The sequence below is a fragment of the Ciona robusta genome, chromosome 10, assembly GCF_009617815.1.
Source record: "Ciona robusta chromosome 10, ASM961781v2".
Classification (NCBI taxonomy): domain Eukaryota; kingdom Metazoa; phylum Chordata; class Ascidiacea; order Phlebobranchia; family Cionidae; genus Ciona; species Ciona robusta.
The window spans coordinates 1970719-1983228 of record NC_143244.1 but is presented as its reverse complement, the minus strand read 5'-3'; the positions used below and the strand labels follow the sequence as shown (position 1 = coordinate 1983228).

The following is a 12510-nucleotide window of genomic DNA, read 5'->3' as shown; positions in this document are numbered from 1 at the left end:
CACTGGACGATATAGATAAAAGCAGAAATTGGTTCTTGGTTAAAAAAACGAGTTACTGCGTTTGTAACTTAGTGGGATATTGTTTTTAATGTTTGATCGACAATTTAGACAACAAATAAAGGACCACTGGGAATACAAGTAGCATTCTGACAGTTGGCTTTAGAACTCTACTAAGGTAGTTGTTTTATATCTTTTGTGTATAGATGCGATGCGAAAACCAATGACCTCGTGATGTATTTCCGCTTATTTTATTACCATGGAAGTATATATAGCACGTTATATTTGCTGTATAGCATGTGAATAGATGGTGCAGTTCTATAGAAAGTACGTTTATCTCTGCGTTAGTCTATCGTTGATGCTTATTTGTTTATCGTTGACGGAAAATGGGAATCAAGCATCTATTAGTATAAGCAATGATGGGTTGAGTGCAGGGTATCAATTTCCAGTCATGCGAGGGAAGAGTAACAGCAATGAAGCAAAGCCTCTTCGGGTAAGATCTATTGTTTCTACAAATAATTATGTCAAAACGACAAGCCTTTTGCTAGAATCATAAAGAGACGAGATTGAATGAATGTAACTTACTTTATCCTCGCGTGGCCGGAAAACGACAGTCGTTATCACACGGGTTTAACACCTCGTGCCAGCTTCCGAGTCACCATGTATGTTACTTTGTGGGTGGTTATTTTTTTTATGTTTGGCTGAGAATTTGGACAACCCATTAGTGACCACTGGATAGGAGCAATTGTCGTTCAGTGTCTTGCCCAAGGACACATACACCCACAATGGTAGCAGCGACAGGCCTTGAACCCATTACCTAATGGGTACAGGCAGGCGCGCTAACCACTACGGCACGGCGCCTGGACAAAGATTAAACCAAGGAGTGATAAGACATAGAGTAAGGTGGGGAAAGGTGGGATACCTTTTCATTATATTTTCTCGTTTCATTTGGTAATGAACAAAGAAAAATAAAGATTAGAAAACCGTAACCTTACGACCCCCATAGACTGTAGTTACTTGTTTAAAACACGATCAGGATGTTTGGACATTATGTGTCCCATCTTCCCCAACCCTACTATATATGACCACTGCAAAAAAATCTCACCAAAATACGTGGTAACTCGCAAGCGAGCACGAGGTATATGAAACAGAATACGCTGTAACGTCTTCCATGCTGATGCTTGTCATATATGCGAGAATAAATAAGTTACATTTATTCATTCAACGTCACCTTCATTTCAGGTTGGATTTCTTGGTGTGGAAAAATGCGGAACACAAGCGTTGTTTGAATTTGCAAGACAACATCCTTATATTTACTTTCTCACCGGGGAACATATTTGTAAACATCCATCTAACTTCAAGTAAGATAACGCTGTGCAAACCAACCTAGGTAGTATATTACACGAAACAAAGAACAGCTTATCGACTAACAACTCATATATAGGCCCCAAAAGCTGCACGTATCTTATAGAGTGTGCCTTGCCCTGGGCATGACGCTAAACGATAATTACTCCAACTATAAGTGGCTAGTAATGAATTGCTTAAAAGCCAGACCAACAAAGTTGCTCGTATATATATATATATATATATGTGTGGTCAACCGTAAGCACGAACGCGGGGTATATGTCTCTCGTTGCCTCGCCGCGCAATGGTAAATATTAAATAAGTTTCATTCATTCATACACAGGGACGAATCAGCAAGTTTCAGGGACAAATACAAGGTGATTGCTTTCCGAGATAACAGTTGTTGGAAAAATCCTTCAGCATTTGATCGACACGTCAGTCTTCGTCCGCATAAGATTGTCATCTTGCTTTGTGATCCGGTGTTCAGGGCTTTCTCAATGTATATGCATCATGTCGACTTTAATCCGGTACATTACACTTAGTTATGTTTCATAAAGTTTACAGCTTCAAAGTATGAGATGTATAAGAAACAGACTACGCGTGGTATAACGTCAGTCGTTTCTCCGTCACGTGAGGATGAGTAAGTTACATTAATTTATTCACGGTTGGTTAGACTATAGAAATGTGGAGTGTAGGCTATAAGTACCAAATATAGTTTTACGGTGTTTTTTTATTAATATGCTTAAGTGACATTACACCTTTATTATCACAGAAAGATCGTGAATACGGCAGTTTTGATCAGTGTGTGTCCAACGAAATAAACTACTTGGATGGAATAAAACTAAGAATATTACAAGGCAAGACGGTGAAGGGGAGCAAACGAAAAAGTAGCTTTGCTGATTTTGTAAGCAATGTACACGGAGGACCTTTGCCCATAGTCAGCCTTGGTATATATTCATTGAGATTAGGCGAATTTCTCAAACGATATCAACGAAAAGATGTCCTAATTTTAAGTGGGGAGACTCTGTTGAAAGACCCTGGTTCTCTTATGCTTGAATTGCAAAGCTTTTTGGGCCTACATCCTTACATTACTCCTAAAAGCTTTTACGTAAACGCAAGCACAAATCTGCACTGCATGAATTCGGTATCTAATCAGCGGGTCTGTCTGTATAAAAAGAAATCTCGCACAAGGGGTGAAAACAAACCAACCCCTGAGCCCACAGTCGTTGAAAAACTTAGTGAATTCTATCGACCTTTCAATAAGCAGTTATACGCCACCCTTAACCAGACATTTGATTGGGTTTGAAATTTACTGCGGCCAAGCAATTTAATACGTACGTTGCATATTGTCGTAAACCATTGAGGAGACCATTCAATGCAGGTCATAGGTTTTATTTTAATTAACTTAGGTAAGCTGTAACACATTTAAGTAAGCGTTAATATAACAAAGTTAACAATTAATGCAACATGGTTCACGATCCACAAAACACAACACACTCCGACAATGCGCACCTTACAATGAAAGGTCAGACGAGACGAATGAAAGACGGGTGACGTAGGAAGAGGCGCAGCGATATAGCAATATTATAATATAATAACACCCCACATAAATATTTAATTTCAAAGCATATGTTTAAGCTGAAATAAATGCTGTGTAGAACGATGTAAAGCAATCGGATATGATAAAGTAATGAGGTGTGAACATTTGATAATATATCAGAAGATATATAACCGCAAATAGAAGGCGTGGGCGTGTATGTACCTTTGAGCAAGACACTTAACAGGTTTTGTTTCGACCCAGTGGTTCCTAATGGGCTGTCAAACTGTCAGCCATTCATTAAAAATATTTCAGTAAATGTACACCTACAAAGTAACATACATGATAACTGGTAAGCGTACACGAGGTGTATAAAAACCCAACACTTCTGTTACAACAGCCAAGCAAGTATAAAGCAACCTACATTTAATTCAAAGAAAAATAATTATAAAACCATAACGTAGCTACTGTATGTGTGTCATTGGACAACAAGATACTTAACGTCATGACCTGATGAATGCGAAATAAATAGACAATTGAAACTTTTTGACCTTTAAAAGATCCCAATTTTAAAAATTTCTGGAAGATCCATTCACATTAACAATATGCCCGACAGCAACAGCATAAATATGCAGTAACTATGCGACGACACCAACACTTAAAGGTTCAGTAACAGATTTTTGATCTTCGTTGGCGTCATTATTATTTTCTGACCCCTTGCCGATGATTTTGTGAATTTTAAAGATTTCTTTTAAATTCAGTTTTAATCTATAAAAGAAATCGAAAAAATGTTGGTGTGTTTATGTTTTGTTTATATATCATGGTACAGCCAACTTCAAACGCGAATAAACATTTAAAAACTAAATTATCATAGCAATATGCATACATAGCTGGATGGGGAAAATGGGACATATTTCATTCTATTTTCTTGCCCCATTTTAGCAGTAAACAAAAAACACCCAAACAATTATAATACCGTACCTTTAGGACTCCCATTAAAGGAAAAGGATATTCAGATATTATGCGTTAACGATGTCCAATCTACCCCACAGGACTACACTATACTGCCTTTGCGTATATATGCATTCTATTATCGTATAATTATCTCTTACCTTAACATGTCGTTTTTACTTTCAGGCAGAGTAGCAAGACAAGTCTCAGGCAGCCATAATATAAAAAATGCTGATAGAAAAGAAAGTCCAAAGATGATGAGGTAAGGTAGTGATGAATATGTTTCACCTGGAATGATATACACAGAAATAATTGGGTAGCGTCAATAATACATTACTGCCATCAAATTTCAAAACGTCTTCAATTTCGTTCCGAAACGGCACAAATGAATACGGTATCAAAATGTTGTTCCAAGAATTTTGTTTTCCATGTACGACATTTTTTGTTTCGAATCAACACTGCCTCGCAATTTGAGATAATGGACATGTAAGCAAATTATAGGACACAATATATAAATAGTATAGGCTGTTGAGGTGAGATGATTCGTGCTTTATTCCCTTTATCGTCCTATAAGTATGAGCAAAAATAGGTATAGAACCACATAACTCACCTTACTGCTGTAATAAAACAATGACCTAGTGCATTATTGAAACAAGATAACCCCTACCCATGTTTAAACTTTATATAAACGCAATAACCATATACCTAGAATTTACCTGCATAGAGTAAATATGGCGCTACAATAGCACCCACCCTAGCGCTCATGGAACACAGTCCTACTGCAGTGGTTCGTATTGGAGTAGGAAACAGTTCAGCACAGTAGAGATAGATAACAGAAAAACATGCAGCGACACATAACTTCCCAATCATTGCAGAGGCGATAGCTCCTTTCGTGCTAACTATAAACAAATGAGCGATCAAACTACAAGCTCATATGTGGATGCGGAAAAGACCACCCGCGTGTTATAACCACTGCCGTTATGCGCCACGATAAATAAGTTTTACCCTAATTTACCCATTTAAACCAAAAAAGTAAAAACAAAACGCTATTATAGATGATATGTGGAAGTGACCTCCATTAGATAAGTTACCGATATCAACATAAGGCACAGCTCCACAGAAGACACCGGTGCAAACCAGAGAACCAAACACAAACGATTTTCGTCCGATTTTCTGCAGAAGATAATGCGCAAAATGTAAAACTGTTATCATTCGCATATATACACATAAATCTAATACAGTTTTTCTGACAGACTAATTTTGCCCACCAATGTTTGCTTTTTTAATTCTGGCGCTACGGTTCGCTCAGGAAAAACAGGACGGGACTCGTTGCTGCAACCATTGTAGACATGCAGACATGCTGTGTGTCTTTGAGCTTAAACTCAGAGTCCTTAAACCCATAGTGGTAACTAAATGTGTTGTCTTGCACTCTTGTCATCCACACAAAACTCCCAAAACTCGCATCCACAAACCAAAACCGGACACAAGGTGCATGAAACAGAACATCCGTGTTTAATCAATTATGAGATAAGATTCCGCGGCACAATTAGTTAGCGCGCCTGACTCTATAACCCAAAAGTAATGAGATCAAGGTTCGTCCCTGCTACCGTTGTTGGCGAATGTGTACTGCAAGATATTTAATGGCAATTGCTCCAAGCCAGTGGTCACCAATGGGTTGTCCAAATTATCAGCCATGTATAAAAAAAGCGACAATAAAACGGAAACACACTGGGTTAGACGGGGCACTTTACAACCACCGTTAATTTTGATGAGTTAGGAATACATGTAAATGTCACAAAATAATGCTGTATACTTTGAAAATTAAGTTTAAACATTCTTTTCATTGCCCCACTGATATAGTTTTTAACATGTGACATGCGTTATTCGCCCGGTGCCGTGGCATAGCGCCTGCCTGTAACCCAGCAGAGGTAATGGGTTCAAGGCTCCCATTTATTCATTATAACATTGCGAGACATTTGGTATTGTTTGAACAATTGATGAATATTGTAACTTACAAATGTATATAGACTTGTCACAACGGAAAATTGATAATAACTATTAACAAACATTTTTGCTACACTGTTTTTTCGCACAATAAACCATTCTTATTATTTATCTTTAAGCGCAAATGACTGAATTTCGAATATATTTTCCATATATGTTATATTGGTAATATATCCGTATAAGACAGTTGAATAACCCCTAAGGTATAAATTATTGAATTGAAAGCAAACTTTTCAGAGTTGGTAATTAAAACCTACAAAACACAATGTGGGGAAAGATGGGACACCAAGTTAAAATGTATTTACATTTGCAGTATTCTGCAACTTGTAGTTAACCTACCGAAACTAACCGGCTGTGCTAGTTTCTTTGTCATGTAAACGTCATAAATATAACGTTAAACCGATATTTCTTTGTTGTTTTTATCTCAAATTTAAGTCATATTGACCCCTGCCTATTTTCCTCATGGTATATCAGTTTTTTTCACAAAACTAAAACTAGATTTATGGGACAAAATCACACAGCACGCAATATTCAAGTTTTTGATATGAATCTATGAAACTGGGTAGTATTATTAAGCGAGCATTCAAAATTATCACTTTAATATTTTGCATTTTTACCTGTTCAAAAAATACTGTTTCTATTTTGCATATTTTTTTTATAACCGTAATCAGCTTTGACGCGCACTTTATAAGGCCGTAATAATAGTGTCTTTCTTGATTACCATTAAATGGGAATCTGTAAAATGAAAATTAAAACAAATCTCGCCAGACAATGTGTCTCATCTTCTCCCATCCTACTATGTGAAACAGAACACCCGAGTTATAAAGAATATATGGTTTTCCGGCCACGTGAGGATAAAGGAAGTATCATTAGTTATTCATTCAAGATGCATTCATTTTGTAACGTAAGACCAATGCACAAATGCCCTTTATGTAACTACGAAAACTGGTCGCCCATTGCCGACTGCTGCATTGAAAGAGGTTTATTTAATGTACCCCTACCTTTAGCGCAAGAATAACAATAGCATATGCTGGAATCTCAACAGCGGCCGCCAGGAAGCAATTTATGTAAGGACTCCCGCCAAAGTTCGAGGTGTTTAGTGAAAGCACGTAATATGCTACAGAGCACGAAAACCTGTAAGAAACATGGCTTTAAACTCTTTTTGATACCATGAAATATACTATACACACCATGTAAAGCATTTATTGAGAAGGGTTGCAAAAACTCTTCTGTGTTTAAAATGACGGAACAAATCCGACCAAGATTCCGCGGTCTCTTTATTCTCTTCTTTCTGTGTAATTAGTTTCAGTTCGTTTAACGATGTTGACTAATTAAATACTAAAGCGAGGGAGAAATATGCAGGCAGGTGCGGTTGCTATATTTGTACCTGATATATAGGGATATCGCGTTTGAACTGGGGGCTCTAAATATGTTTGTATTTAAAGCTGATATCGGTATACAACGATTAAAAAAGAGTAAAAATGCATTAACATTTTACAAACTGGATCTCGACTTTTCTATGGACCTTCATGTTTTAAACTTTAGTTTAAAAAACGATATGGTTCAATGCACGCATACTTTCCAACAGGCGCGCAATTCATCGACGTTTTCTTCAGGAACTCCATTGGACTTCGCTATTTTTCTCACAAGTTTCCAAAACTCTTCAAACTTGCCTTTTGATAAAAGCCAACTTGGTGATTCGTCGATTAGCCTAAATTATTGTAAGTTTTTTTTTATTATCGTTAGGTGTGGATTGAAGCTGAATTACAAATGTACGGTTATTTGCATAACTATGACATGTTGTTTTATTAACCCAAACAACCTCTTTTATAATCAATGCTGGGACTACGTTATTTCTGGTAATAAACAATAAAGATTTACAGAACTATTTACCCGTATATCCTTATGAATCGAATAGAGCGTCGTTTATTGTTAAGGTGTACCCACAAAATTACATGCATGGTAAACTAGGCTGTAAGTGGCACGAGATATATGAAACAAAACCCTCGTGTTATAAAGACTAGCATTGCCTCGACATGTTAAAATAAATAAGTTACATTTAATTAAAATACAAACATTCACCATATATATGGAATAAACAGAAACCCAGTAAGACTTGTAATAAGGTAAAGGGTTCGCCAGTGTGGAACGAAGTATGCCAGCAATGGTATTAACATATAACCAATGGCGAACGCAGCAATAGTTAATGTGCCCGTGATCACTCGGTTGCTTGTACTAATCACTTCAGAAGCTGTCACAAGTTTGTGTATATATGGTTAGCAATGGGCTATAGCCTGTGCAGTTATACTTTTCTACACACATATATAGTAGGGTGGAGAAGATGGGACACCTTTTTATTCTATTTTCTCACCTTATTTGGTGGTAAACAAAGAACATTCAATAAAGAACAGAAAATATAAAATCGTATCCTGACGACTGCTATATAGAACGTTGTTATAATTGTTTAAAACACGATCAGGATATTTGGATATTATGTGCTAAAGGTGTCCCATCTTACCCCACCTTACTACACAATATGCTGTCGCAATATGATCTCAAATCATATGTACCATATTGGCGTAAAACAGCACATGCTTTTATTTTCTTTTGTCGTTCCATTTTAGAATATTTAACATGTACAGAATTATATAACTGTATTCTCAAGATTGAAAAGAGTGTTATCAATTGTTCGAAACATCGATAGGAAATAAGGGACGTTCTGTGTTAACGGCATTGATCTTTCATATACTATACAGTAACGTGGGGGAAGACGGGATATCTTTAGGACATTATATCCTAATATCCTGATCGTGTTTAAAACAATGAACAACGCCAAATGAAAGTCGCAAAGATACAGTTTTATAATTTTTTGAATGTTCTTTGTTTACTACCAAATGGGACGGAAAAATAGAACGAAATTGTGTCCCATCTTCCCCACCCTACTATAATATAACTTGCAATTACTCTTTGGTTACGCGTTATTTTTGTAAATTGCAGTCATATATAAAAACCAAAATTGCGAGAGTATTGATAAAGCAAGATATATATTAAAACATTAAATATTTGTAAAACACGATAAATTACCAAGAACATAGGCAGTTGCATAGTTTACGAGGTTCATGGCTCCAGACAAAAACAAAGTAATAGCATACATGATCGGTGATGTGGAAATACCGCACAAACCAAAGCAAACAAACATGCCAAATGTTCCAGCCAAGAATACGGGTCGCCTACCAAACCTGCAAGATGGTGCAATGCAAGTAAACTGATGCGAACTTTTTTACTTTAAAGGAGTGATTTTCATGCCACCTATAGTTTTAAGTCACATGAAAGTATTTGCGATAAGAATTTCCGAATGTAACCGTAAACTGATTGTACTCCTGATCGTATGTTTTGAGCGGTATTTATAACCTCCCTGCAAAAAGGTTACACTCTGCAATACAACTTTAGTTTTTGCAAGTTCCATATTTAGCTCCACGGTATAAAATGGTGGCGCTGTTCTCGTTTATGTTTGTTAAACTCGCTCTATGTTACGTCGCCTTTTTTCTCCCGTTTTGTTCACTCCTGAAACCGTTTAGTTTGACCTTTTTATGAGTGACGGGACGGCAGGCAGATCCCTATTTTAGCCACTCCAATTCATTGCAGGTAATCTTGTGTGTATATTTCTGGTGTTCGCTAATCTGTTACTCGTTATTTATACTGGTTTATTTCATTTTTCTAGTTACCGCTATTATGCTTCAGAGAAATATAAGTTGAAGCCAGAACGAAGCGCGTAATTCTTGAGAGTGGAGGATCTGTTTTAAATACAGCTGAACAAAAGTTTCAGCCGCAGCCACACCCTACCTGTCAGATAAAAAGCCACTTAATGTAGATCCACACATAACGCCCGCCATGAATAATGCTGTTAGGAGAGGTCGATACAATGATCTGTCACAAACTAATTCCCACTGAAACATAATATAGCATGAATTGTATTTAAACACATGGACAATTTTTATCGAGACATGAACCTTTTTTGAACACTTTTATTATCGCTTTAAATAACAGAGATTATATTAAATTAAATGAATAAGATAAGGAAGTTAACAGCAAAACGAAAGTCTCTAAAATATATAGGCTATATAGGGGTAAAAACAAGTATTTTTATATTGGAGTCTTATATTGGTATCGGCGATAAATAATTGCCGAAATTAGTCTCGGTTATGCAGTCGCGGGCTTCTTAAAGAAGCATACCAACGAAAAATGAAATTTTGTGTGTTGATAGAAATGCTCAAATGTAACCTAAAGGTACCATCATGGTTTGCAAAAACGAAACAGCTTCTAAAAAATCGCGTGATAAAAACGCTAGACTAAAACAAATTTGTATGTTTCAATAATGCATGGAATTTTCCATACGAAAAAACACTAAAGTTTGACCGTTTCTTGTTTCTAAACTACTATAAAGAAAAGTATGAAAACATAAGAACTGTTGACAAATATGTATTTTACCGCTAAATAATTATTAAATCGTATATTTAATATTTAATCACCTCCGTTACGAATGTAGTTCTATCCGAATCGATGTCAAACACCCAACCGTTAGTACATTGCTTTGTCGTGTTGCTATCGGTAGAAATCATGCCACATTGACTGTACTTAACACCGTCGATATCGTCGTGTGGTATGTGGGCTTCCCAAGTCTGCAATATAAGTTGCTTGGTTTCCGAGATAGCATATAAATTGCTCTAAATGCAATAAATGTAGCTTATTTCTTGGCAAGGCACCGACAATCGTTATAGCAAGAGATGTTCTGTTTCATACGTCTCGTGCCCTCTTACGAGTTATCAGCACACATGTAACTTTGTACGTAACTATTTTTTCATGTTTTTTTTGTATGGATGACAATTTAGATAACCCAGAAGGGACCCATGGATTGAAAGCAATTGGTGTTAAATGAACGTTGCCATGAACGCCTGGCTGCCACAACCCAGCGGCCCAAGGACACATGGCCTTACAGTGGTATAGTAAAGTGGGGAAAGATGGGACACCTTTAACACCTAATATCCAAATAGCCTGATCGTGTTTTAAACAGTTAACAACGGTCTGTGGAAGCCGTGAGGATGTGAGAACACTCTGTGGTATAGAGGCAGGCACCCTAACCACTTTACCACCTAACATATTATGAGCTTGGTACCGCTTTTGGAAGATCGTAGTTTGGTGTCGGTCCACTGCTGTTGCGAAGACACTCTGAAAAACAACCAGCGGTCATGCTCTGTGTTTATTCCGTGTTCGATTATAACAACATGCAGAATATCCCACCTTCAATGCCAGGTACACAACAACGGTGGGGTGGTGTCATTCCCACAAACACAATTGTCAAAACAAGATAACCGTTAGGAATACCGCTAACTACCAGTAAGAGGGTAAGAAGCTTTTGGTAACGACCGAAGCCCCCTACAGCTTTTAAAATATCTTCATAGGACATTGTAACTTCTTATGTACACCTATGTGCAAAATAATGTTCATCGTTCATACACACATGTACAAAGTAGTGCGTGAGATACGACATGTTTTCATTCTATCTTGTTCTATTTAATACATATTTACAGAATTACGTAACTCGATCTTAAATGTTTTTAACGGTGGTTTGGTCCGGGACGCTGGGGCTTACTTCTATAGTCTGTTATAAATAACGGAATACGACTTAACTATAAAACATATAATTTAATAAAAACACTATAAAAACTAAAACGATTTACATTAAAATATACACTTAACCATTGCACACAGCACCTTTTGTACAACGACCGCCCGATATATCCCTTAAAGGAGCATACCAACGAAAAATGAAAATTTGCTTATAGATAGGCAAGCCCAAAGGTGAGCTACAGGTACCATCAAAGTTTACTAAAATAAAACAACTTTAAAAAAAATCGCGCAAAAAAACGCTGAATAAAAAAATCGCTGTTTTGACAATATGGGATTTCCCATAAGAAATTGCAACTAAACTTTGACCTCTAGTTTCTAAACTACTAAAGAAAAGTCAAATTATTATTTTGGATTTGGTATAATGAATGCTTCTTCTTCAAAAAAGAAAATGGTACAGCAGGTACCAGTGAGACATATTGAACATTTTAATATAAAAAGGTATTAAAAATTAACTAATAGGAAACAAAGTGCCGAGTCAGCATATTATGTCGCGACATTCAATCGAAAATTAAAACATAATAAAGTCTATGTTTACAATATTTTTATATATTCTTAAAGAAGAAGCATTCATTATACCAAATCGTATAATAAATTTAAATTTTCTTCGGTATTTTAGAAACTAGAAACGATCAAATTTAAGTAAAATTACTTCTTATACGGAAAATCCCATTATGCATTGCACCACCGCCAGCATTTTTCTTATTCCAGCGGTTGAGTTTGCGGTTTTAAAAACACATTTTTTCAACACCTGTTTCGTATTTTAAAACTTTGATGGTACCTTTAGATCACATTTAAGTACACAATACACTAATTTTGGTTTTTCGTTGGTATGCCCCTTTAACGATTCACAACAGTTCGCTCACAAACAATCTAAACCTTTAGTCGACAAAACACAAATACTATCTTTAGCCAACGCAGTACAACGAGAGCTACCCGATACACCCAAAATATAGAAGCAGGAAAAGCGCGCAGAGCGCCACACGTGAACC

General features: G+C 36.5%; 2 protein-coding genes across 3 annotated transcripts; one reads left to right on the top strand and one right to left on the bottom strand.

The window, feature by feature from the left end:
* Nucleotides 1-135: 135 nt before the first annotated feature.
* LOC149729448 (heparan sulfate glucosamine 3-O-sulfotransferase 2-like) lies at nucleotides 136-2647 on the top strand. The gene is made up of 4 exons (XM_089887319.1): nucleotides 136-490; nucleotides 1240-1358; nucleotides 1685-1868; nucleotides 2114-2647. The coding sequence occupies exons 1-4, from the start codon at nucleotides 305-307 to the stop codon at nucleotides 2645-2647; spliced, it is 1023 nt and encodes a 340-aa protein (XP_089743445.1). The 5' UTR covers nucleotides 136-304.
* Nucleotides 2648-2717: 70 nt separating this feature from the next.
* LOC149729447 (solute carrier family 22 member 4-like) lies at nucleotides 2718-11758 on the bottom strand. 2 transcript variants are annotated; one of them, XM_089887316.1, is made up of 13 exons: nucleotides 11132-11758; nucleotides 11007-11059; nucleotides 10363-10512; nucleotides 9677-9780; nucleotides 8918-9072; nucleotides 7916-8084; nucleotides 7412-7544; nucleotides 7024-7124; nucleotides 6835-6967; nucleotides 4921-5002; nucleotides 4546-4728; nucleotides 3991-4117; nucleotides 2718-3646 (listed from the first exon to the last, which is right to left on the bottom strand). In XM_089887316.1, exons 1-13 carry the CDS (start codon nucleotides 11295-11297, stop codon nucleotides 3517-3519), a joined length of 1686 nt encoding a protein of 561 aa, XP_089743442.1. In that variant the 5' UTR covers nucleotides 11298-11758; the 3' UTR covers nucleotides 2718-3516. The 2 variants fall into 2 exon arrangements, with proteins under 2 accessions (XP_089743442.1, XP_089743443.1); XM_089887317.1 differs by lacking the exons at nucleotides 7916-8084; nucleotides 8918-9072 and having other exon boundaries at nucleotides 11132-11757.
* Between the last annotated feature and the right edge of the window lie 752 nt (nucleotides 11759-12510).